Source organism: Gymnogyps californianus, chromosome 4, assembly GCF_018139145.2.
Source record: "Gymnogyps californianus isolate 813 chromosome 4, ASM1813914v2, whole genome shotgun sequence".
Taxonomy (NCBI): Eukaryota; Metazoa; Chordata; class Aves; order Accipitriformes; family Cathartidae; genus Gymnogyps; species Gymnogyps californianus.
In genome coordinates, this window is record NC_059474.1 from 61,361,932 (window position 1) to 61,387,449 (window position 25,518).

General features: G+C 44.2%; 1 protein-coding gene across 11 annotated transcripts in view; it reads left to right on the top strand.

Moving 5' to 3' along the window:
* Window positions 1-25,518, top strand: part of EPHA5 (EPH receptor A5) — a 209,362-nt gene that overhangs the window by 104,943 nt on the left and 78,901 nt on the right. For 8 of the 11 annotated variants that reach the window (XM_050896101.1, XM_050896099.1, XM_050896100.1 and 5 more), the window contains 2 exons: window positions 14,777-14,932; window positions 20,707-21,042. In XM_050896101.1, the coding sequence (XP_050752058.1) occupies window positions 14,777-14,932; window positions 20,707-21,042 (492 nt within the window). The remainder of the gene's footprint in view (window positions 1-14,776; window positions 14,933-20,706; window positions 21,043-25,518) is intronic. The other 3 variants (XM_050896103.1, XM_050896105.1, XM_050896102.1) reach the window with 2 other exon arrangements.

The following is a 25,518-nucleotide window of genomic DNA, read 5'->3' on the forward strand; positions in this document are numbered from 1 at the left end:
CTCCCCATCCTACCGGGGAGTGGGGAAGAGGAGTGAGCGAGCAGCTGCATGGTGCTTAGTTGCTGGCTGGGGTTAAACCATGACAAGGTCCTGTACATATAAATATAAAAATATATATATGCACACACATGTGCCTTGCTGCTCCTCAGCTGGAGGTTTCTGCCCCTTTGGGTCTGGACACTAATTAGAATGAGTGAATTAGCAAAAACCATAACAAATTATTTAAACTAATGAGCTTGCTTCACTGAAGCAGGTGAAGGAGAGATCACTCCAACTGCTCTGCTGGCAGATCTGGAGGGGTAGTAACTTCTGACTAGGAGAGCATTTGGGTCAAATAAACTCTTCCCCCATTAGAGCCGGGTACAGGAAAGAAAATGAGTGCCCTCGGCTCTTCCTGGGATGGGACAATCTTTGTGCTTCCGTGTTCTGCAAAGGGATCAGGCTGGAAAATAGCTCTGCTTACTCCTGAAGATGCTGTGTGAGCAGAGAGAGGAGGATGCTTCCTGTTAAAGGGAGCTCACGAGGTAAGTAGGAGATGAGGGACATAAAGCAGAAAAAGCACAAAACCTGATGGGACAACATAGGATACCTCCCCAGTTAGCGACCTTGTAATGGGAACCCCATGGGCCCAGTAAGTGTGCCAAAAAATATTGCATGCTATTTTGAGGTTATATTACCTTTTTTTGTTCAGCACAGACAAAATTCATGTTCTCTGGTCTGGGCTGAGATTTATAGCAGTACAGGATATTAGTACTTTTCCGATTACAGCGCTGTGGCGGTAGGAGACTTCCATGCATCCCTCTTGCTGCTAGAAGACTGACAGCGTGTATGCCTGCATGTGTATTAGCAAGGGTTATTAATTTCTTTTGGATACAAAACTAAAATTAGTGTCCCTTGGCTTTTTCTTAACTGAAAATGGCTTTTTAAATATGTAAGAATCAGAATTTTTTTTTTTTTTGATACCTGGATCCTTTCCTGAGCTTATCATTCACATGATCATTTGTCATTAGGCACAGTGGGCAGGAGGTTAATTGTAATTGCATGGTCACCTGGACTATTGTGTGATTTGAAGCAGAGTTTCTCTGCTGTGTCAGGTCCAGCAGTATATTATTTGAAAACATTAGTGCCACGTTGCTCTTTAAATCTGCCAGGGAACTGAGGAAGAAGTGATTTAAGCCTTCGATTTAGTGCTCTCTTCTTACTGTCCGCTTCAGGCCACTTTACTAGTGATAGCAGAATGTGAGCGGAATTAAAATTCAGAATTTTTAAATAAAATAAAATCAAAAGTAGCGATCAAGAAGGTGGAACCCTTCACCTTGGTAACTTAATACCATGTATCTTTGTTGACAACTCTATATGTAAATCACTAATTATTCTAAACTATTCAATTCCCCTCCAGGAAATCCAGACGTCAACATTAAAGGCTAGCTATAAGGAATGAAAGCCTTGCACCAATTCCCCACAGGTTTTATTAAGCTGCAGAGAAAACCCAAGGGTTTTTTGCATCATGAATAACAGTGATAGAGGGGTCAGCAATTTACCTACATCAGTGGAAATTACTGGGTTTGGGGCCATAATTGTAAGCACTTTACGGCTTCAGTAATACATGTTTTCTACCTCGGTGGAGCAGCAAGGGAAGGAGGGCACAACTGGCTCTGCTTGGCCGAGGTCTCCTTTCATTGCTTTATGCCAGAGGTGATGTCCAGGAATGCTGTGAAGGTGCACAACTGATTGGGGATGTCTGTCTTGCATGGTTTTTGACACAGACTTTTTCCTAGCCTTCGCTTTTTTGGGATGGCAGATGATTTGCAGACCTGCCTGGTGGCTGGGACTGGGTTTGGTGGCTTTGGTGCTGTCTGGTCCAGCTCTCGGGCTTGCAGTTTGGTACTGCTCCCAGACTGAGCTGTAGGTTGCTTGGTCTGCATACATGATGGTGTTATGTACCCTCCCATAGCCATGGGATGGCCAGTTCTCTTGTCTATCGATGCATTTGAACAGCATCTGGGTGACCCTGTGTGAGCTGGGGGGTGGCTGGGTGCAGGATGAGGGTTGTGATCTCTCATGTGTTTTGGACCATGAAAACTGCGTGTTGGGCTGCATGGCCTTTGAAGGGAGAAGGCAGGAAGAAGATGTGCCTCTGCAGCCTGGTATAGATGTGGGGTGAGCAGGTGTCGTGCATCCTGGAGGAGGTGAAGGCAAGCCCTTGCCTAGTCATGCTGCCTGTAGGCAGCACTGGTGTGGCTGATGCTGTGTGGAGGCCCTGTAGTGACTTTGACGTGTGCTGAAAGGTAAGGTCTGGTTATAAAACCCACTACTTAACACCTTTGTTCTGGATTTTAACTCGAGTTATACATTCACGTTTGCTTTTAAACCCCTCTTGAAGACAGTCTTGCAGAGATGCAGGAGTCACCCAGACGATCAGAATCCTTTCGTTACCTTCATTCACTAGCCAGTTACCATAAATCTCTAAACTCTGATTACTGTCTTGTTTAAATGCTATATTCATTTTCTGTTGTTTCATCTTTGTAGCTAATTCTTCCTGTATTTCATTGTTGCCCGTCTGCATGCTTCTAGTCCAAAGTTCTTTGCAGGGAGAGACAAGCTGAAGGCTTCTAAATTCGAGGCTCCATAAGCAGAGCATGTTTCCTACATTATCCCTGGAATAGACAGCTTCATCACCTTCTGCTTCTTTCCTCAGGCTGGAAAAGCACAGCCTTGGAAAGCAAACCTTCCTATTTAGATTTCTTCTTAAATCTGATTTCTCGGGAGCAAAGGAGAGCTTTCCTTTTTTTCCTCTCTCCTTTTAAAAAAGAAATAAGATGAGCCAAAAAATCTTCCTGTGAATGAGTGTACAGTGATCCTGATGCCTTCTCCAAAGCTAGCCTTTTGTCTTCTTTCTCCTCTGCCTTCTATTTATATTATTCTTGGCCACCTTTCTTGAAGGAGCTATTGATTAAAGGATGCAAACTGCCTCATATCAAGCTGCTCTGTTTTTTCAAGTTGCTCGGTATGTGAAGAGCATCCATTTTTGCACTGCAGTGCAGCTTTACCCAGATACCTGGTCTCTCCAGCTCTCTCTCTTTTTTTTTTTTTTTCCTTTGCCCTCCCATCCTGCTAAATGGACATCTTGTCAAATCCTGTTTGCACAGACTGACAGCTATAGAGGTCTTGGAGAAAAAGCCAGATCCCTGCACATACACCCTAACAAACGGAATCAAAATGTCAAGGCACAAGTGAAATATATCACTGTACTTCCCTGTCAGATTTTGATAATACCACCTGGATGAATTGACAGAGTAACACCTGCAGCAAGTTAACCTATTTTTATTAGCACTTGTTTCACATATTTATATTTGGTTATGAATATAGGGACTGCTGGGGAGAAAGCTTTCAATTATTTCCTGGCAGGATGAAATGCCCCCTGTTCTTCATGCCAAAAGACAGTCAGGGCAGTGAAAGTCGCTTTCAAATAGCACAGCAATTAATAAAGAAAGAAAAAATAATTTCACAGTCTGTTGTTAAATTAGCAATTCTTCAGAGTGTCTGGAGTTCCTGGCAGAATTAATATGCACTCTGAAGCCTTGGGCAGCCTTGGTGCATATCATTTACCCAGCAGCTGTAAGAGCAAAATGCAGAGACAAGGAGAGGTCCTCGATTGCAAGAGAAATACTGGAATTATCTGTCTAGTAATCATTCAGCAGCCTTGTTCACAAATAATCAAGAAGCATTTGGATTTGGATTACATCCCTCGTTCTTTCAAGACAAAAGTAGCAGAAATAGTGGCTGGAAAATTGTGTTAAGTAACACGGGGAAAAAAGGCAGGGAGCAACACACATTTGAGCAGGGAGAAGAAAGTCTACAATAAAAGTGCAATAAATTTCCCGTGTATTGAAGGGGAATATTTTATAGCAGCTTTCTGCAAATTGAATGCATCTACATAAATAATGTAGCGACACATTTAATTGCAACTATTTGTTTTTAAATTTGGCTGGATGATGAGAGAATTTCTGTGCGGAATAATGAACCTTGTGTTTTTGCCACTTGTGCAACTTTTAAAAAAATTTGTGGATGGTATTTGGGCTGTCAGAGCCTCAGAAGTTCCTAGCTGCTCTCTAGTGCATCTGAAAAGACACTAACATCTAGAAGTGTAGGGGATATTGGATAGGCCAAGAGATGACAGGGAGGAAAATATTATCAGTCCCTACGTGAGTCAGGAAACTCCGATTTGGTCTTTCAGGGCAAAGTGTACCACTTCAAATAAAAGAATAAATACTGGGCTTTTTACATTGGCCTTTTGCTGGTTGAGCTGTTGGTGTTTCCATTTTCAGGCTTTCTTCTCAAAGGCTAGAAACCTCTTTTCTCTCTCTCTTTTTTTTTTTTTTTTTTTTTAATGACAAGACTGATTGTTCTGCAGTCTGTACATTTCAGGGCTGTTGAGAGGACAAGTAGCATCCTCCTATAGCATCCTCGCCCACTGGGTATCACAGGATAGATGCCACAATACTTGACAAGGCTTTGAAAACAAGGTGTGGAAGAGGAGCTGTGGGATGGCAAACTGTTGGGGGCGGTTGTGTATGAGACATAAGATGAGCAGGTTGCAGTCTTTTCTTGCAAGGTGTGGGTATGCCAAACCCAGGGTGCAACGCCCTTGTGCCCACACCAGCTGCTCCCCTTTCTCCCCTCTTGTTGTCTTCCAGTCTTCCCTTGAACAAATCAAACGTGAATGGTTTCTGTGAAGTAGAATTGTTGGGTTTTTTTTCCCAAACCGCCTTAGGAAGACTGTTCAAGTTGATGCGATACAAGGGTGTGGAGATGCAGCAGAAATTACGAATAAAGATAGTGCTGTGTTTCCAGGGCAAAAAGGCTCGTGTAGGCAATGCTTATTTCTTTGGATGTAGCTGGAGTGCCAGCTAAGCTACACATGAGCAACAGTATCCCCTTATAATGGTTTGAGAATTAAATCTCCATAAATCAAGCTTTGGCAGCTCAAAACCTTTAATAAAAAGCCTGTGAGAATGGCCAGCATTGCTGCTGCAAAGTGTGCTTCAGACTAGTGCTTTATGGTAAGGGGAAATGGATTTGGTGGGAAGGGGGTTGTGGTGAGGCTTCGCATCGCAAGAGGGAAGGCAATGTTTGCTTTGCTTTACTTTTTGCTTCACATCTGAATTTCTGGAGCAGTTGCACATGTCAAACAGCCATTTTGGGGGCAAGAACAAAGCCCATGAGAAGAGGCAGTGGACAGGGGTGCTAGCAGGACATCTCCCTCCCAAGAGTAGGATGCTTTTGTCTCAGAAAAGTACTGTTTATAGTCTGACAAAGAAAATACCTTCTTGGGATATAACTGTGTATTTTTTTTCTCTGGGGTTTTGATGTTTTTCTGTCTGGTCTGGAGTCACAGCAGTTCTAGCTAGTTCATGGCAAGGACAGTCCAATTCCAGCATCCAAAAGCCATGAGGCCACCCATCCAAATAGTCTTGAGATTGGCTCCAAAATCAGGAGGTTTAAAGTGTCAAGTTGTATTGATTTGTCTTGAGTTTGAGCATGTTTGTTCGTATGCAGCAAGTTTTCCTCCAGAAATGGGAGAGATTGTACTGAAATAAATTCTCTTGTTGCAGGGCTGCAGGATTGGAGCTCAAAGAAAAGTTCCTAATGCTGTCAGGCTGACATGGGAAGAGCTGGCAATGCCTCGGGTTTCCCTTTGTTGAGCTCGTTCCTAAAGAGGAGCTGTTGGGTGGAGTTACTTGGCAAGGCAGATGAACCGTGAAGTGTTGCAGTGTTCATCTGACCCAAAGGAGTAGTTTAGTCAACTTAACCAGACATAAAAATACTGACTTTATTTGTTAATTAAACTGAAATCATGAAGCGTTGTATCTGCATGTGACAGGATAACCGCTTGATGTTTCTGCACTTTGTTGTGTGTGTGTGGAGCTTGCTCAGCTTTCCTTGTTAAATTTCTCAGGGTATTAATACTTGCCACGTCCTCCTTGCACACACCCTTTGATTTATTGCCTCCTAACCAAAGCCAAAGCGTCTCATGCATATCAGGGTAGAACTTAGCTCGTCGAGACCTGCATCTGTAACTCCAACCAGTGTGCTCCAATGCAAAAACCCACAAGTTTCTGCGGAAGGAGGCTTGACTGAGGGGACATGTGCCACAAGAGACAGGTCCATGTTTGCTTCTGTGCACCTCTGAGCTGCCTGTCCGCTGCAGAATTGGCTAGCACCACCTGTATCTTAAATTTGCAAAAAAAACCCGCTTCCCTGGAGTCACTTTTACGTACATGAACCTATTTAACACACTTAGTCTAGGCAACTCTGTATAAATCCTTCCTATCTTTTTTTGGTCGGAAGGACTGTAAAAGATCCATCTCCGTCGCCCTCTGATGGAATTTGAATAGATGTGTCTGGAGTGACATATGTTCAGCCATAAATTACAGAGGAACAATTTTAAAATAAATTGTCTGCAGCCAGTCCTACCAAATTTACCTCCTGAGACAGATGATCATAAAGCTAGAAGCAAACAAGCCCTTAAACAGTTGAGGCAGGGTTTGAAAGGATCCTTTTGCGTAGGTGTTAGCATCACCGTAGGTTGGTGGGATGCTGCCTATTTTGGACCAAAATAGTCAGCGGAGGAAAGGCTGATTTTATACCACCTAGAAATCTTGTCCGCACAAATGAAGTTGCACAAGGTAGAGCCAACCAGAAGGAAATACTTTAAGTGTTTTTACTTCTCTTTACTGCCTGCATATGTACAGTCTATTAGTTCAGGCTAAAACCTTGAAATGTTGGTAAAACACACATGACATAAATCATCAAAATAAATCCTCCCAAATGTCATATTTCTTAACCACAATAGGTTGCAATTGTCCAAACCACAGCATAATTAGAGAATCTTTCTTTCTTTGCTGGCTGGGCTCCAGATCCCTATGGCACACTGAACCAGAAGACTAAAACCCTTTTGTTGTAGTATTGTGCCAGCAAACATGCGGCTTTGAAGAACCCTGTTTTCCAGGAGATTTTACCAACTGGTCTTTGCATTACTGTCCGTAATACATGTACACATGTACATGTACACAGACATAGGGGGGTTTTAGCTGCATCATTTTCAAGTTTGATCCTGGCCCCCTGTTGCTATTAGGGATGGTGCTTGTTATTGCTATTCAGTCAACACCGCTATCGAACTCGAGGGAGTTCTGCGGCTTGTCCATCAATCCTCCCCTCGCTTAGCATGCAATGCAGCTTGAATGTTTAAGTTACCATTCACATAACAAAGGATAACCTGGGGTGCATGTCTTTGTGTGCAGAAACCCCCAAAACAGACTCTTGTGCCTCTTGGATTATGCGCGGAGCCAGGCATCTCAAGTTATGTTTACGAGTGTGCAGAAACAAATGTGTCTCTGCTGCCTTCTGTATCTTAAATCTTATTTTTCCCTTAGGTGCAGCATTGTAAATCATTGTTTCCTCTGTTTAAGGGAGTAAAATGATTTCGGTTTGTCTTCATTAAAAAAAACAGACAGTAATTTAAGTATAATTTAAGTGCATCTTCGTCCCACACGTCGGAGAACAAAGTAAAGATGCACAGATTTTTATAGACATAGAGATTAACAGAGATAGATATTTTATAGATATAACAGGCAGAGAGGCTCTAGCAACAGGATGTGGACTGCCTTTTTTTATTGTAAGCCAGATAATTGGGGCTCAGCGAGACCAACGTGGATCTGTCCCTTGTAACCAGAGAACGAGGAGGACTACAGGTGCCACCTGGGCTGAGAGCTGAAGGAGCCCTTGTACACACTTGCAAGAGCATGCAGCTGCTGGTCACAGAAACTTTGGGTTTGCTAGGAAATGACACTTTATCCCAAGCAGTGCTTTTTGTAGAAATGTAGCAGTTTCTCCCAGGGATTTTTTGGACAGGAAAGTTTGGAAAAAAACCCACAAAACCAAAGTACGCCTAGCTAGCCCTGCCATCGATGCAGCTGGTGGGAGCACGCTCGTGCAGTGCTGAGTGCTTTTGAAAAATCTTCTGTTTCCCCTAAGAGCATTTATTTTCCATAGCCTGCTTTCCTTCTGCAAAATCAAACGCAAATGATAGCGCAGGTTTGCATATATGCCAGGATAACTCTCCTTCCCGGCTCCTCCATCACGCTGCTGAATATTTAGGCTTGACTCAGGTTTTGCCTCATTGACTGCTTCAAAATCTTCTTTAGAGCAAAGTCGGGATGTGCAGAAATATAGCCCATTAAGATCTTAATGTAATCACGAGCATTTTCAAATGCATTGTGTTCTAGGTATTTTTATGGCTTGCAAATGTAGCTGACTTGAGAATTTGATGAATTTTTCAGAGTGATGCCGTGTGATAAAGTTTTATACCATTTAGAAGAAACACATTAATGTCATTAGTGGCAGTTAATTCTTAGTTTTCCAGCAACTACAGTCATGTCATAAATTGCCATGTGACAATTTAGTGAGTCACGTGGTAGAAAAAGTGGTATTTCAAAGGGAGGAACTGAAAGTACTAATTTATTTATATTCTAGTTTTCAAGGTTGTTTTGGTATTCAGAGCTGATTTGGTAATCAAGCTGATTGCAATGCGGAGCGGAGGTAATTCACCCTGAGTTAGTGTGGGGTTGGACAGAACAGCATCAAAAGACAGAATGTTTTCTTAAAACAAAAAAAAGCTTAAAAGACTATTTCCTACTTGAAGTACGTGAATTGGCTTACATCCAAGGTAAGGGCTGAGTCTCTTTTTTCAAGGTGCAAAGCCCTCAGATGCCCCACTTATCCAGCAAGCTCCAGGAACCTGTTTAAAAGGACCTTTAGCAGGTCTTGGGCTGCAGCGTTGGGTGCTGGAGTTGCCAAAGGATGCTGGCAAGTCCCCTGGATTCAGGCAAACAGGCAGCTTCAAATTACAGTGTTTTCTTAGTGGGTATTTATTTAATTCCCTTCAAATCCCCAAGGTGTGCTGCAGGAAGCAACACAGCACTATTGCAGATAGAGAGACCAACCATAAAGGAGATATAATCAGGGCATTTTACACATTTTTCTATAGCTTTATAGCTTTGGCAGCAATTTCGGTGTCGGCCTGCAGTTGAAGGAGAGCTGTTAGCGAGGGCAGGATTAGCTCTTGGGAGCCTGCTTGTAAGTTCTGCAGGAGGATGCTTGATGGTGGGTTGCTGTAGTTCTTGAATTACTTTTTAGGAAAGCATGGAGATCATCTGTTTATGTTGGTTGGGAGCATGAAGACATTTTGCTGTGTTTTTTGTTTTGTTTTTTCTTATAAGTAAAAGTGCATGTCAGGAGCACAAGCTGAGGCTTGGAGCCGCTCAGCAGTTTAATTGATTCCACATTGTAAAGACCGTACCTCGCTAAACCCTTCTTTAGGTTTTGGACACATCTAAGAGGCAGCAGCCCCCTCTTCTTGGTGCAAACGCTTCAAGGCATGGCAGCTCCGGAGGCGAGAACAGGGGCTGGTTTATTTGTAGCTTGTTTTTGCTCAGATTCCTCAACTCTCGAGGCATGTTCCCTGTGCCAGAGCGATGTGCTAATGAAGGCAGAGTTGATGAGCTACAGAGCTGCTCTCCTTTCTGCTGAACACACGCACCCACACCATGTCCTGCTTGTGTTTCAGATGAGAGCCAGCTCGGTGTGGATTATGGGTCTGTCCGTGGGGCAGAGTTTTACGCTGCGATTGCTTCTAAAAGCTGTGGTAATTTGAGTTGTGTGTCCCTGCCTGAAGAAGTTTGCAGTCTGAAAGGCAAATGGGACTAAAGGATGGGAAGGAGAAGCAAAGGGGGTTTGCAGTTTGGGGAGGAAACCTCGGTTTCAGCTGCATAACCTGTGCTCCGTCTAGACTAGGCATCCTTATCTTCATTAATTTTTGTTAGATTTTGTCCATTAGCTTTATTTATGGATTAGCAGCACTGTCTTATACTTGTGGTTTCTGATTACTGTGGAGACTAATTCGGTGCTCTGCAAGGGAGACAGTGTAATTCCTGTTTGAGCTTTATTTTCTGGGATATACGAAAGGTCACTTTGCTGATCCTAAGCACTTAAGTACTGTGAGCTTATCCTCCCAGCATCATGAGACTGTGAAGGGAGTAATAGGTTGGACCTGTTTCATATCTCCTGGGATTTCAAGGCTTATAAGGTCATGTTTCCTAGCTTTTCTCACTCCAGGGACAAAACTGGAATTCCCACTAATATTAATTGAGTGGTTTTACCAACATGGCCACGTACGTGCCTGTGGATATGGAGAGCCTCGGAGGTGGTCCTTGCTTCCAGCACTTGTTGCCTGGGGTCAGTGTGCATCGAAGGCGTGGGACAGCTGGAGAGGAGAGGAGCCCTGCCTGTTGGATGCAGCCTTCAGCTGAAGCTCAGGGATGGTTACAGGGATGCAGCTGCAAATCATTTGATGTTAAGGCTTGCAAAAATAATCTGTCAAGTAGTCCCAGCTGTTTGATGTTACTGGCTTGTTCTGCCTGCTTTTCCCAACCCCCCCTCACTGGTACTCACTTGTCTCTAGTACTGATATAGCACATAAAGTTCAGCATGTTGTTTGAAGAGGCCAGTTTTCATTGTAAGAGGACTAGTGATTCCTCCTCCATCCACCCATGTTCAAAGAGCCAGTTTCTATCAGCATGGCTCTTGTCGGCTCCCGTCTGCAAGGTACGAAGCCAGTTTCTAATCCGATCGCTGTTGGTTTAAGGGATCAGCTCGCACCATTGCTGTCCCAAGAGGCTCTTGCTGCCGTCCTTCATTGCAGCCATCTCTCTCTGGCCTGTCCTGAAGTGTGCAAGCAAGAGGCTGCACAGACATTAATGCTCTGTGCCCACAACATTTTGTGGTTGCTACTAAAAATAAAGAGTGAAATTAATTTGCTAATAATGGATGTGCTACTAACAGAAACATATCCCACTTGTACCTAACACCAGCAGGTTGTTTATGGCATATTTGCTGTGTCTAAAAATACTCTTTTTTTTTTTTTCTAGCAACCAATTTCATTTAAAGACTATTTTCACACATCAGTTGCTGTTAATCAGTTAAGGAGTTATCAGTTTTAATATTAGGAAGAAAGAAGCAGATCTCATCAACAGCTTAAAACTTTATTTCATTTCTTTTCAGCTGGCTTGCAGCAAATTATGGGGAGTCTTAGGCTCATCTTATTTCTCCTCCTTTTCCCACCCCCTTGAAAAGAGAGATAGTACCATTACATGCGTGACAGCACTGTGCTAGTTCTATGTATCCTTTCAAGAGCTGTTGAATTAGAAATACTGAGATAAAAATATAAGAAGACTAAAATAAGATTTAATTACAAATTAAACCCTAGACACCCATGTAATTTTAAATAAAGTCATGTATACTTCATGAAGAGATTGTAGGGTTGACTGTCAGAAGAGGAATGGTAAGATAAAGACCAAAACGCAAGGTATGTGCAAGGTAAGCTGTTTGTGGCCTTGTTCTGTTCTGAGTCCAATTTCCAAAATATCTGAGTCATTGCCACCAGTGGCAGAAAAATGACACAATACCAGCCCCTGCTTTTGGCTGTTGAGCTCAGCCAAGACTCTGCCCATCCGGCTACCATGATACCTGCTCTGCAGTGTGGAGGCATAAGATGTTCCTGGGTCAGCTTTCATCTAACAGCATCCCTGTTTATTAGAGGATTGCTGCTTGAACCACCTCACTGGCTGTCCTCTCCTTTGTGTCATGTACAAAGCAAACATAGGAAAGGATGCAGAGAAAAGTGTTATAATAGATACTAGTTATGCCTGAAACACCCATGCAGCTACAGCTGCTTCTGCTCCTGAGCATGGTAGTGCAAGTGTGGTTTCCATCAGGAGTGGTCCCCAAGCTGCTGGTTGCGAGAGGCTGGAAGGCTGGAACCCTGCAAATCCCCCTCTGTCCTCCCCAAAGCATCTGCTGCAGGGGTGTGGACTCGGCACACCACCACTTGCTGTGTTAATTCTTGCATTTATTTTTATTTTCTGTCCTCCTTTTTTTTTGCATATCCCATCTCCTGTCCCTGAATTCTTCCTTTCTAACTGACACAAGAGTATTTCACTTAGATATGATAGCACGCTGCTCTGCTGGCTGTTTGTTATGAGGACCCATGTTGAAATCTTCAGTGTAATTTAATGCTCTTGAATGTTCCTCCTTATACCTTTTGGTTAGAGAAGGGACTTGCCTGACCCATGGGAGCCTGCAGATTATACAAAAATTGGTCCAGTTCAGTTTTATTTCACATCCCTCATTAAAACACGGGGCATTGGCATTGTACATCTGTTGGCTCTGTATTTATTCATGAAAACCAAACATTCCCTTTGAGCTGAGCTACATATGATACCGTCATTAACAAGCTGCACCTCGTTGAAAATCTGTCAAGGAAAACTGACTTATTTTGCATTTGCTGCTTTGCACAAAATAGAAGCATGGTAAACTCTTGTGCCGTAATGATTTTCTGTCTGTCTTGATGGGACATAATGAGATAAATTCAAGTCCTTTTTTGAAGGCTAATTACATTGAGTACACACTAGACATGGACTGCCCTTGTTATATGTTGCGCATTTTTGTGCTTTCATTTTCCCATCTCTGTTGTCTGTGTGTGCAAGTGAGTTTGATGTGGCTTTGAAATACAAATTGCAGGCTAGAGAGGTGCCGTTTGGTGGTCTCCTCTCCCAGAAGACACTCCAGAGATTGTATACCAAGTCCTTGCTGTAGGTAGGGCAACAGTTGAAGGTGGCTGTGAAGTAAATAAAAGAACTTAACTCTGTGCTAGGAACTGAGGAATGTACCATAAAGCATGAGGGCAGCTCGTGGCAAGTCCGCTAACAGCCATCAAGAATAAATTCCGCCCTGGGTCTGTTCACCGGTCCTGCTGTATGGACATGAAGCAGATGAACTGCATCCTGCAGAGCTCACAGCCTAGGTATGGAGCACTAGTTGGATTATGAGCAATTTTGGAAATGGGATTTTTAAAACCTGTAAATCCCTCCAGTCCTGCAGTTGTTCTCTGCCTGTCTTGTGGGAAGAAAAGGGAGCTGGGGGAAGGTGTGGGAGGGTGCCTGGTTTGGGGAGGTCAGCAGGGATGCTGGAGATGAGCATCCCCTAGAGTAGGATGGAGAGGCTGCAGATGCATGATGGAGACCTGGCAGCCCGTGGTGGGCTTGGGAACTGCTTCAGGGTTGCATGGTACTTGCTGCGAGAGCTTCATGGTCTGGGCAAGACGGGAGGTTGGGCCTGGGGGAGGTCTATCGGATGCTTTTGGATCACAGCCCTTTTGATGCACGAGTTATCTTCGTCGGCAAAGACTTCCTGGTTGGCTCTAGGAGTTAGGAGTTGATGTGCGTGTGTCTCACCCTTGGTGAAGAAGCTTGTGATGTAAAAGGGAAGATGTTGAGAGAGTTTCTCTGGTACTGCAGGAGGCAGAGCCAGCTTTAGAGGCAGTTGTCCTAGTTGGTCCATCAGAGGAGAAGGGATCACTAGTAAAAACTTATACTTTATCTACGTTGAAGATGAATTCTGTCATCACTGGCTGAATTTTAGCACATGACCTTCGTGCTGTGATTGTCTGGGACATTCCTGGTGGGATAATACTAATGCTTTTGCTGTGAGCTCATTTTCTTTGCAAGCTTATTACAACTGGGGAAGGTTGAATGCAGATGGAAAGGCTCTGGGATTTCCAGGTAACTTCTGTAAGTCTGATAGCAGACCTGTGCATCGTTGATATCATACTGGGCAGAATTATTTTAGAGCACCTCTGAAGGAAAAAAGTAGCAGCACTTTGGAGCTGCTTTAACATGTCGCTGTGTCTCTGCTTTTTGAGACAAACAGAAAATCAAGTTTTCCTCCTTTTGCTAACAGTGGGTTTGTAATTCTCCATATAAAGGTACGATTACAGGGCCAGCTGTTTTTTTCCTAAAGCCAGGGTGGATACATGCAAACCTGTGGCTGTCACTGCTTCTGGCTGAGTGTGCACATGCAGGTGAAGTGCAGAGTGCTTTGCTTAGGTGAAAGAGGAATATCTTGGAAACAAGATATTACTGTATTCACTTCAAATTATTTAAAAAAAAAAAAAGAAAAAAAATCCCAAGCTACCCTTAGCCATATATTATATTTGTGAGAACAAAAATAGCTCTCGTATCAAGTCTTTATGCCTTGTCATGCATAGATATTGGAGCTGGAATATCTTGTAAGGTGAGCATGTCTGGTTCAGCCTATACCCAGAGCAGCCTGTCTTATATGGAACACTTTAAAATTCATCGCAGGTTTGCAGGGGAAAAGACCCTAGGGAAGTAGACTTATCACAGTGTCTTAAAGCTGTCTATCTTGAGATCCCCTGCACCACCGTGTTGCTATTTGTTTGCCGAGACATTGATTTCTGGGTGGAGAATATCTTAAACGAAAACCATGAGATGTATTTTACCTGTTTTTCTAAGACTGAATGAAAAAAAAGCCCAAACACAACAATGTTTTCTAAAGCAGAGCCCAAAAGATGTTACCTCTAATGCATTCAACAAGGAAAATAAATACCCAGCAAAGGCAGATGCTAGGGGAAAAAAAATAATCAACAGTTTCTCATTTTCTTTTCATGCAGATATTTAAGTATGCACTGTCTGTTAGTGGCATACACTATTTTAAAATATGCAAACCAAATAGCTCGCGAGTGTTTGTCTGTTTTCTAGCTGAAGATATGTTGGTTTTTTTTTTTTTTTTTTAAAGGAAATGTGAAGAGGCTAATTTTATGATGGGAGAGCTTAGCCTGTGGTTCTTCTTTTCACAGTATGCAGACCTGGGTTCTTCAAAGCTTCACCCCACAGTCCATCCTGCAGCAAATGTCCCCCTCACAGCTACACGCTTGATGAAGCATCCACATCTTGCCTGTGTGAAGAACACTATTTTAGGAAGGAATCAGACCCACCTACAATGGCCTGTACAAGTAAGCATGTGCTTATAGGGTTGTTTTTAATCCTTTTGAGCTGTTCCTGTACTGTGACTAGCCATTATGATCCTAATTAATGTGCTTTTACAGGCTCTGGGCTGGAGTCTGAACTAGTCTTGACACACTTGTAATGTAACAAACGGATGCTCCATCTCTCGCCGTCTGCTCATGGGCGGACTCAGCCAGCAGCTTGGCGTTCAGACGTCCACATCGGTGCATGCATGGGTACCGATGTGGGGCACATGCGGAGGGAAGCAATGGGTAGCGCTTGTCAGCAGTAGGCATGGATAGAGTCTACGTGGTCCTGCTTAGTATCATCTCTTAGCTCGTTTTTGGTAAACAAGCAAGGAGAGAGCCCTACCTTTCCAATCTGCCTGGAGATGGTCGTTCTTCAGGGTAGCCTCAAAGCTCTGTGATGGAAACTGCTTCTCAAAACCTGCAGCAAAAATGTAGAGCTTATCCCCTTGGTGTAGGGGGAGGGTAGTATAACAAGCAAATTGGGGTATTGGGAGTCCCAGGTGGAGTTGGTGGAATCAGAATCACTAATTCTGCCCTTTTCCTGCCATCTGTGAGCTATTCTGTCAGCTGCACCTTGAAAGTTTCTTGTTCAGTTTATGTTTCAGATACTTAGAGCCACAAGTTGCATGCCCCCAGCTAGTCCCACCGAGTGTAGCACAGACCACAGTTTTTTGCTGAGCTGTGTCTGTCATGCTCCGAATGCGATTTTTGCAGTGCAAAAGTGGTTAAAAAGGACCGAAGAGGAGCTGAACTACTGGGGCAGGAGCAGATAGAGCTTCCAAAGAACTTAAGCGATGGAGGAAGAAGTAGGTTTATGAGTCCATGCATGCTCAGAGCCACTGGACAATGGTGCAGAGGTGACTTCCATGCTGTTTCCTTGCATCATGCAGGCATGGTAGTGGCTTTTTGTGCCTTCATCCCAGTGAATACACATGTCCTTCCTAGCTTCCCAAGTTTGCACTTCAAAAAGAGAAAGAAAAAGTCTGTTCCTGTTGGAGAGAGGCTCCTGCAAAGGAAATTGCCCTTGGCAGGTCTCTGCTTGCCCGCAGGAGGCACTCAGAGCAGAATTGGGGCCCTTGAACTCTGCATTTGCTTTTCACCAGCCAAAGGAACATGAAGCACGTGGCTGTTGGAAGGTGTGCTGCGGGGAAGGAGAAGACAGCCTTAGGCAGTGTGGCAGTAGCTGGTGCTGTTGGATCAAAGTGGTCTGGGGGGGTGAGTCATGCAAGTGCTTCTCAGTTTATTAAATAGATATGCCGGTGTCTTTTGGAGCGGTAGATAGGGTGGGTTACAGCATGAAAAACCCTTCTCTCAGGGCTTCTTGATGTCCATTTTGCCCCTTGGTCTGACTAAAAAAACGTAGATAAATGAGAGACGATGAGGTCCAGCGTGGTATTGGGAAAAGGGAAGGAAGAGGAGTACTCTGAGCTGTGGAAACGCACATAAAATCGGCTCTTCTGTGCAGGCAGAACCAAAGTCAGGGACTGATACAGAGTTATGCCAGACTGCCATCTGGCATATATCTGTCCACACAGGTTATGGATATAGGATGTGTCTAGGCACATCTATCCACAGTACCTCCTTCCCACCATCAGTGATATTGCTCTCTGTCCCTTCTCAGGATGTAGGGGTACGCATCCAGTCTGTCCTGCTGGTGAATTAGTGCAGGGAAGGAGCTGTCTTCCCCAAGGAAGAGGTTTATGCATGCCTGTGAGCTGAGCATAGGGCAGGATTTTCAGAGAGGCAGAAGCAAGCTTGGTGACCAGCTCATGTTAAAAAGAAATGAAATTTGAGTGCCTGTCTTCCCTGGGTTTTTGGTGCAATTTGAATCCTGTAGGTAAAGGCTGTAATTTCTGATTCTGCAAATACCATGGGATTTTCTTTTTATGTTTGTTTGGGTTTTTTATGCTTATTTGTGTTGTGTTTTTTTTAAAGTTTGTTGGAGTGGTTTAATGTTTGGGTGGTTTTGTTTCAGGGTTTTTTTGTTTTGAAAGCTTACTATAAGTTAGTTTAAAGTGCAGGCATGGTGCCTGAAGCTGTATTAGGATGTGGCTTGGCAGGGTACGGAGTGCTTTTGGAGCAGATGAGAGGTTTAATGCTGACCAAGGCACTGCTCAGCTTCTGTCGCCCACTGCAAACCCTGGTGCAGCAGTTGAGGATGTTGCAGCATCTCTGCCGGCATTCACACTTACTACCCCAAAAGCAGAGTGGATCATCTAAGCCTTCTCTGTGTGCTTCAGTCACCCTTGCTTGCCCTATGCATCCTTTCTTGTGATTTTGTCCTAATCCAGCTATATTTGTGCTGAAGGTGATGAGGAGGGCCCATGTGCTACCCCAGCTCAGCTGCAGGGGTATTAAATTTTGGTAGGGATGGTAAAGAGTAGGTAGCGACACTAACGTTTTAAACCAGTCCAATTAGATCTGGCAGGAAACGTCTCATCATGAACTGAAACACAAGTGAGACAGACTTGAGTCATGACTGGTAGGAAAGTACTGCAAGTTTTTTGTATATTTTTATTATTTATTACTGCAGAAGTTAATAATATTCATAGGATTCCCTCAACTTGAAATCTAGTTAATTTTAGAGAATACATCAATGTCCGTTTTCAGGTCTACACCTGCAAAGTCCCCTTGCCAGTCAGTATAGCTATAAAATCACATTTTCCTAATTTAAAGCGAATGCTTTTCGGTGCCAAGCTGCATAAGTCTCCCCACCAGCATCACTAAAGAAAGCTAACTGCTATACCACTGTCAACTGCTCAGTTAAGTACGAGGGCGGCGGGGGGGGGAATAGATACATTTTTGTTTAATTTTTCCTGTTCCTTAAGCAGGTTTTATAAGTAATGGTTGGTAATTTTGAAATTAATAGTGCTGTGATGCAGTCTAAAATAATTATTGCCCTTAGACAAAAAAAATGTTTGGTCCTGATGGGCATTTGAGAATTTGCTTAATATTATTATGTATCTTCCAGAAAGTAATTGTGCTTTATTTCTTCTTAACTAAGTAATCCTAGCTTCAGTTCCTTGCACAACATCTCTTTAAAATGAAAACATAGTTATACCCTTTTTTTCCCCCTCCCATCTCTGACAAGCAACCCTATTGCTGTTCAGAACATATTGGGGAAATATTTTTAATAGTATGACACATGGGACAAACTGAAGATTTTATAGTATTTAGTGTAATAATCTACTCACAAAAAGTTTACAGTTAACTTTATTTTGAGTGTGTACATACAAATTTTTTTATCTCGAGGGTAATCTTTCTCTCAGGTTATATTTTTAAAATATGTGCATCAGCAAACAACATGTTTGCTGTCTGTCAAGAAAAGTACCAATGTCTTTGTCTTCAGAAGGTATTTGCCTCTGGTCAGTAAATTGTGGTGCAGAAGGGGAGTGAATCTTACCTGCTTACGGTATACAGTAGCAAACTAAAAAAAAAAAAAATATATATATAAAAAAAAATCAGTAAACTAATATCTTTGTCCTTGACAAAAGGAGGTTGGAAATTAAAACAGACCTTCTTAGCAGACCTGGCGCCCCCCTCTTCCAAAGGTAAAACACCATTTTGTTCTCCCAGCTGTGATTTATCAAAGTTTTACCCAAGTGCAGTTTCAGTATTCTTCAAGTAGGTCTTGTTAGATATCTGTAGACTACTAAAGACCTTTCTCTGAGCCCCTGTGAGAATGCTAATTTTATAGGTTATGAAGTCCCACTAGCTTCAGAGTACTTCCACTGAAGTTGATGTTTTTAAGGTGTTTTCAAGAAGAGCAGCTGACTTCTGTACAAAGCAAGTAAAAACCTCTGGTGACTTTACAAAAGTAATAATTTATCTCCAGTTAAAGACACATTGTCCAGTAAGTGGACTTGAGTTCTGTATTTTTTCCTAGAGTACTGGTAGCAGTAAAAGGGCATTCATCCAGTGGACGAAAAAATAGGGCAATTTAACCGGTAAAAAACATAAAAAAAAAAAAAACCCTGAGTGCAATATATATAACTCCACACAGCTCCAGTGATGAATTTCATAGTTTCCATTATATCAGTATGAGTATGATAGTGCAGAAAATAGCTCTGACTTGGGCTGTACCTTGGTGTCGTTAGCTAAATAGTGCTGGGTCCCCGTGGTGCAGATCACGAGCAGCTTGCTCCCTGTTCGTAGTGATCTGGAGTGATCACAGAACAAAACAAAGCTGATCTGCCATTTCCTAAACTAACTTAGCTTTTGTCTTCAACTGCTTTTCCCCCAAAGAAAAAAATATATCAGGATTATTTGTTTCCTCTAGCAGCGAGTTTCTCATTGGATCAGAACAGCTTGAGTCGAAATCATGACAGTGTTTTATCAGTGTTACCAATTTTATAGACTTAAAAAGGGGAATAGGAAAGGGAAATAGAGGAAAATACTTCTGGTTTATAAGGTAATTTCCTTTTTTCAACACTGCTTGTTTTAAATAATGAATTGAGTTTAATTATCACAACAAAATGAGAAGATGGCAGCTTAAGACAGGCTGTTAAATTTGTATGGATTTCTAGCTGGTGAAGCTACATGTCGGGCTCTTTTCAAGGAACTGCTCATGGGTTTTGACAGCTTCATTCAAACCAAAGGGGAGCGTGTTGCCTTCCCTCCTCTACCTCCCTTGGAAAAATCCCAGTCTTTGCTATATAGCTTCTGGTGGTGCCGTGACTAAAATCATCTCGTCTTGCTTTGATAAATTTCCCCTTTCTTCCTCGTTCATTAGCATTCTCTGAGTATATAACGTGTGGATCTCTTGCATGAGATTCCTGCTTGTCCTTTCACACTGTCTTCAGGTTGTATCTGCAGCTTGCCCTTCAACTCCAACACAAACCTGTTAAAAACAAAAAGCTTGCAGCACCTTCTGCAAGTAAGCAGTCTTGAAGGTGTCTCCAGGTGGGCTTTGCTTGCCTAGCCATGGCATTTCCCAGCAGGACGAAGGAAAACAGCTCGCCTTTTGCAGGAGCTCTGGTACCTCTGCAGCAGCTGTTCCTCCTTGGATAGCCTGGCCAGCGCCACACTGGCATCCTGAGCGGGGAGGCTTGGCAAAATAAGCAAGCGCAGTGTGGCTAACTAACCATGCTAGAGCTTGGCAGGGACCAAGAAAGCTGCCGTTGAGTAGCTGGATACGGCCAGGTTTCCAGTGGCCCGTGTAGATCACCATCTGCTTTGGGCTACATTGAGCGTCTCACTTAGGTGTGATTTGGATGCCCAAGCTTAGGTTTCACTGTTGCCAAGTAGCTGATGGGAAGAGGCGGGTGCACGCAGACGAAAGATTCGGTGTCTGAGTTGAGTACCTAAGTAGCGTGAATACCCCAGTGTGTGTCTTTTTTTAGGACCTAGGGCTAGTAATATAGGGGCAGTGAGGCGAGGAGGGGGAATCTTGCCCCTGGTGAAGCCAACAGTGACTTGGGCAGAGCAAAGATTTGCAGCTCGCTTCGTGGGAAGAGAGAACACCAGAGGCAATGCCCTGGGGTGGAGTGCTCCTCCTGTTGTGTTTGAGCCAGCCCTGTGTCTTGTCCTCCCATGCAGATGGCTGCATCCCAACACAGACCCCTTGAGGTGAAGTGGGAGTGCTCAAAACAAATCCCCATTTTCCCAGTTCTTCGGGTGCTGCTGCAAATGGTCCCTGTGTACTTTCTGGCATGTGAGCAACAGGGCATCTCTTTTCAGCCTAGAGAGTAGTAGAGAGCAGGATGACTGATAATACTGTTTTTACCCTGTGTTTTTCTCACTTTACAAACCAGGACCCCCCTCTGCTCCTCGGAGTGCCATCTCAAATGTTAACGAGACTAGTGTCTTTCTGGAATGGATTCCCCCTGCTGATACTGGTGGAAGGAAAGATGTGTCTTATTATATTGCATGCAAGAAGTGCAACTCACACTCAGGTCTGTGTGAGGCATGTGGCGGTCATGTCAGGTACCTCCCCCAGCAAACCGGCCTGAAAAACACCTCTGTCATGATGGTGGATCTGCTTGCTCATACAAACTATACCTTTGAAATTGAGGCAGTGAATGGAGTGTCCGACCAGAACCCCGGAGCCCGGCAGTTTGTGTCTGTAAATGTAACCACAAACCAGGCAGGTAAGTGGATCTTCAACCTGGGGAAATGTCTGGGGTGGGAGCCCGAGCCAGTCAGACCCGGTGCAGACCTCCCTTTGAAATGGGTGGAAGTCCCCAGCATGGAGGGCTGGACTGTGGCCTCTTCAAATATATGTATGGGGGTGGTTGTGTCTCATCGGTTATAATTACTGCAGTCTTCAGCATGTTTCCTTCCAGCAGGATGCACTTTTAGAATTTGTGGCTTTTTACTTTTACACTAAGCTACTCAGAGATCTCTTCACTTCTTTGCATTTTGGTGTATCCACCCACTAAACCAGAAAGAAAACATTTGCCTCGCCTGTTGGGAAAGGGAAATTTCAAAGAGTTAATTTTGATTCCAAATGCCAATGGTTAAAGCATCCTAACTTTGCAAACACTTACCCTAAGAAAATTGTTGAGTGACTTTAGGAAATTTAATCCCTCTTCTGCACTGCGATGCTAAAGTGACTGGACTCAGGCTGGTGAGATATGGTATGTTGTCACTGCTTCTCCAACAAGGAAGGGCTGAGATGTCATTGCATACTGTGTCCTTCTTGGTTTTGCATTGTACAGGCAGAGATCATGTAGACTGGTTTGTTCCTTTGTCAAGGGCTCAGATCTGTCTGCCCTTCCTTTGCCAAGCAGTTGAAAAGAGCTGTCGCCTTGGACACCAGGCAGGGAGTTGCTGTTGTCCCCTGTCATTTGGAGGTGTGATGAGAGGCAAAAACATGATTACATCTCCTTCCATGCACATCAACACACCAGGCACATCACATGGCTTCTGTAAGCCCTGGAGACCTTTCTATCCTTCTTCTCTTGTCCCTCATGCTCTGTTTTTTAGGGTCTCTCCCTGTGCCTAGCTGGCTTGCTTCCTGCCATTTAATTCAGGGCTCCCCAGTGGCACTTGTCCGCTGTGGAGCCCTTCCAGGAATGTGAACCAGTGGCATTTGGGACCGTGAGGACTGTGCTGCCGGATAACCAGAGCCACCCCTTGCCTTCTCCTTACAGACAAGGCTTAGCCAGGAAACCTGGTGCAGTGTGCAGCGTAACAGCTGGATGGAGGTTGGCAGATCCTCACTGCGGAGCAGAAAAAGGCTAGCTGGAGCAAGGCTGCATTTCATTCCTGCTACCCAGGTGTACATGCGCAGGCTTGGCAGCCAGCAGCAAGAGAGAGCGATTGCATCGCACTTCATCAGATACCTGTTCTGGTAATTAGACTGGATTGTTGAAGTGTTGGACAAATCGTTCGAATATATCTCAAGGAGAGGAAATAAAAGCATGCCAGGGTTGCTGCTGATGGATGTGGCAGGAAATCTTCTGGAGGAACATTGGTGGATGGCAGTATGACACCTGTTGAAGGAACCTGTTTAATGCAAATCAGTGGGTGTCACGTCCTAATCTGTTTACTGTTTTCCCATTGTGAAGGCTGCTGTTGTTGGAAACAGTTGGTAACTCTGTTGTTGGAAAAAGTATATTTTCCTGTTAGTGGGTTTGAATTAGTATTTCATTGCTGGCATTGGACTTTCCCTGATGTGCAGAGTTAAATCCACATAAACCTCAGTAAATGTAGCTGCACAAGAGGAGATGATATGTTGCTGATCAGTGCAGACTGTGAGGACATGGTCCTGGTTTGTGAGTTATGTCCCAAACTCCCCATAATTGCAGCAGGATTTATCCGCGTAGCTACCTTCCAGTGCATCAGGCCAAGAATAACCCACTTGCACAGTTATCACCTCCAGCCTTGTATTGAAAGGTCCATTATAGGAAATGGTAGACCTGTGACGAATGTGGCTCGTGCTAAGGACAAGTGGGTAAGTGTAGCTTCTGGTTCGGTCTCACTGTTTGCCCTGCTGGAGGCGCAATCCAGGGAGATACTAATGGATCAAGCCATGAGTGTTTAATTCACTGTGTGGTGTTGAAATTGCGTCTATATACTCTCATGTTTGATTCAACAGGAGGTTGAATCAAACCTCTGTCCAAAGCAAGTAGTGGTGACTGTATTTTGTTGTCTCTCTGGCTGGTCCCGCCACCCGTTCGGGAGGAGAACCAGGCCTGTCTGCTGGAGCTGTAGCATCAAACGTGCTTCCAGTAGTGTGCTCTTTCGGCACTCCCAGGGGTGATCATCGGTTTGTCCATACCAGAAGTAAAGCAGCTGTAGAGGGGGGACTTTGCCAATCAGACTAGCTGCCAAGCATGGAAGGTGGATATCTGTTTTCTTAAGGTGCTTCTGAAAAATGTTCTTTGAGGCAAGTAATGGAGGTGTGCAGGTGGAGTGGTCAATGCCTGGCCATGCCCAAAGATACTGGGTATCTCTGAAAAAGCCTCACCTTCAGCTATCCTCTCTCAAATAAGAGCAGGCAGGGCACATGCGGCTTCAGAGAGTCTCAGCCCACTCATCCTCCCCGTGAAATTACCACCAAGAGATGCAGCTCTGGGGCCTCATCCTTTCCCTTGCACAGGTTTTCTGATAGTGTGATTACATTTTCATGAAGGCTGGTGTAACGAAGATGAGTCACTAAAGGTAGTGACACAAGGCCAACTGCAGCAGTAGGAGAAATCCTGCTACAAGAACTGCTGGCTGTGGACAATGAAAAAATTCCATGCTGTGGGATAGGTCTGGCTCCTCGAGTCCCACTGGCCGGTATTCACTAACCCAGCACTGCAGAGAAATGCCAGGGTCTGTTTTGTTGGTTTGGCTTTTGTCCGTCCCAAAAAGACCATGCTAATTTCAAGACTGCAGAGAATTTGCAGGCAGCGGGGTGCTGGGCGCACCACCTCTTCTGTGCATGGGAGCTTTTGGCAGCAGAAACTGCCTCTGGTTTGGGCTCTCGAAGGGATTGCTTCCTGAAAAAAATGTGTTTTTCTCCAAAATAATTTGTCCCCGTTCTTCTCTTCCCAATTTAAAATAATGAGAAAAAGAATTGGCACCAGCAATCAGTCTGGCATTTTCAGACTGAAAATTTTCCTCTGAACTTTTGAAATCAGAGTTGGAAATACATCAAAGAAACAGCAATGTTTTGTGCACAAGAGGAGGCAGATCAGCTAATCTCAGCCGGTGACCCCAGCATGCTTCCTGAGTCCCTGGGGACCTGACGGTACTTGGGATGGGACTGGTTCACGTGAGACGCAGTGGTCTTAGGCTCCAGATACAGGACTAGTTCCCCTGTCACCCTCGTGCAATGCCCAAACCTCTGTTGTTTCTGTGGGATTTTGCAGATGTTTTCTGCTGGAAAACATGTATTTAGAAAGGTTGAGCAACGCCACAAGGCAGGGGAGGTAGAAAGTGCGGTGGCCTCCATCGTGACTACCCTAGAGCTGCTGCAGTCAGCTTATTCCCTTCGTAGGCACATGGGTTGGCCAAAGCATGGTTCTCCCCTATGGGATTGCTGCAAAATATGTGTCCAAGGGACTTCCCAGCACAGATGGCAGGGAGCCGTCTGTAATGCACTCTCACAGCACATTAAAAAGTGTGCCTCGTGCACGTAGGCTGGAGCCCAGTGAATAATTCATGAGCAGCAATGATAGGATTGAGTTAGCCATCCTTTTCTTGTTCATGGTTTTGCTCAAGTTTTCATATTTTTGAAACTGCCACCTATTTAGACTGTTTCCAGAGAGCAGTCTGTGTGTGCTGCTAATATTGAAGTTTGCTTTTCAAGTGACAACTGCGTGACTACTTTTTTTTCCACAGCAATTTCACCAAGCTGGATGATTAAGTAACGCTGTCACTCTAGACAGAGACGTGCATATCCCTTGAGGTCTTTCATCTTATCTGCCCTGTATACGGAAAGCACCTACCATGACGTCTCGGTCAGAGACGTGTGTCTCGTAATGGGTCCGTAGGGAGCAAGCAGTTGTGATTCATGGTTGCTTGCACGCCCGTTGTATCATTGTAGGAGCACACTGGGAAGATGCAATGTTTAAAACCTTTCTAAGCTTAAAACCTGCCAAGAGTATTCACTTTAAGCCAGCCTAAACAGCCGAGCAATTTTCTTTGCTTTTTGTTTCCAGCATCTCCCATGCTGAGCATGGCTTCAGGCAGGGAGCTGGCCTGGAGGTGGGGGGTGTGAGAGTGGGGCAGTTCTCCTGCTGGCATCCCAAATGCCACGGACTCCTTTACACTTAAAGACCTTCTCTGTGTGTGTTTTCAGATAAGCCCCCTGCCTGTTTTCTGTTTGAAAAGTCGGAAGCCAGCGTTTAATCCCCTTCTGTGACCTGTATGATATTTTTGAGCCTTTTGGGGGAGAAGGGGAAGAAAGATCCAGACGTGCTTCCTAACAGAGGAGGAGTTAACATGTCTAATGCCTCAAGGAGTCTGCATGCCCGAGGCCAAACCAGAGATACAAGTTGCATCCTGTGGTGCAGCAATGCTGTTTAAGCAAAGGTGTTGGAGGACAGGACCTGACAACCCATACTGCTACCTGGGAGGCATAGCTAGGTTCTTGCTTGACCAAAAAAACCCACTAGATGCTTGGAGCAGCT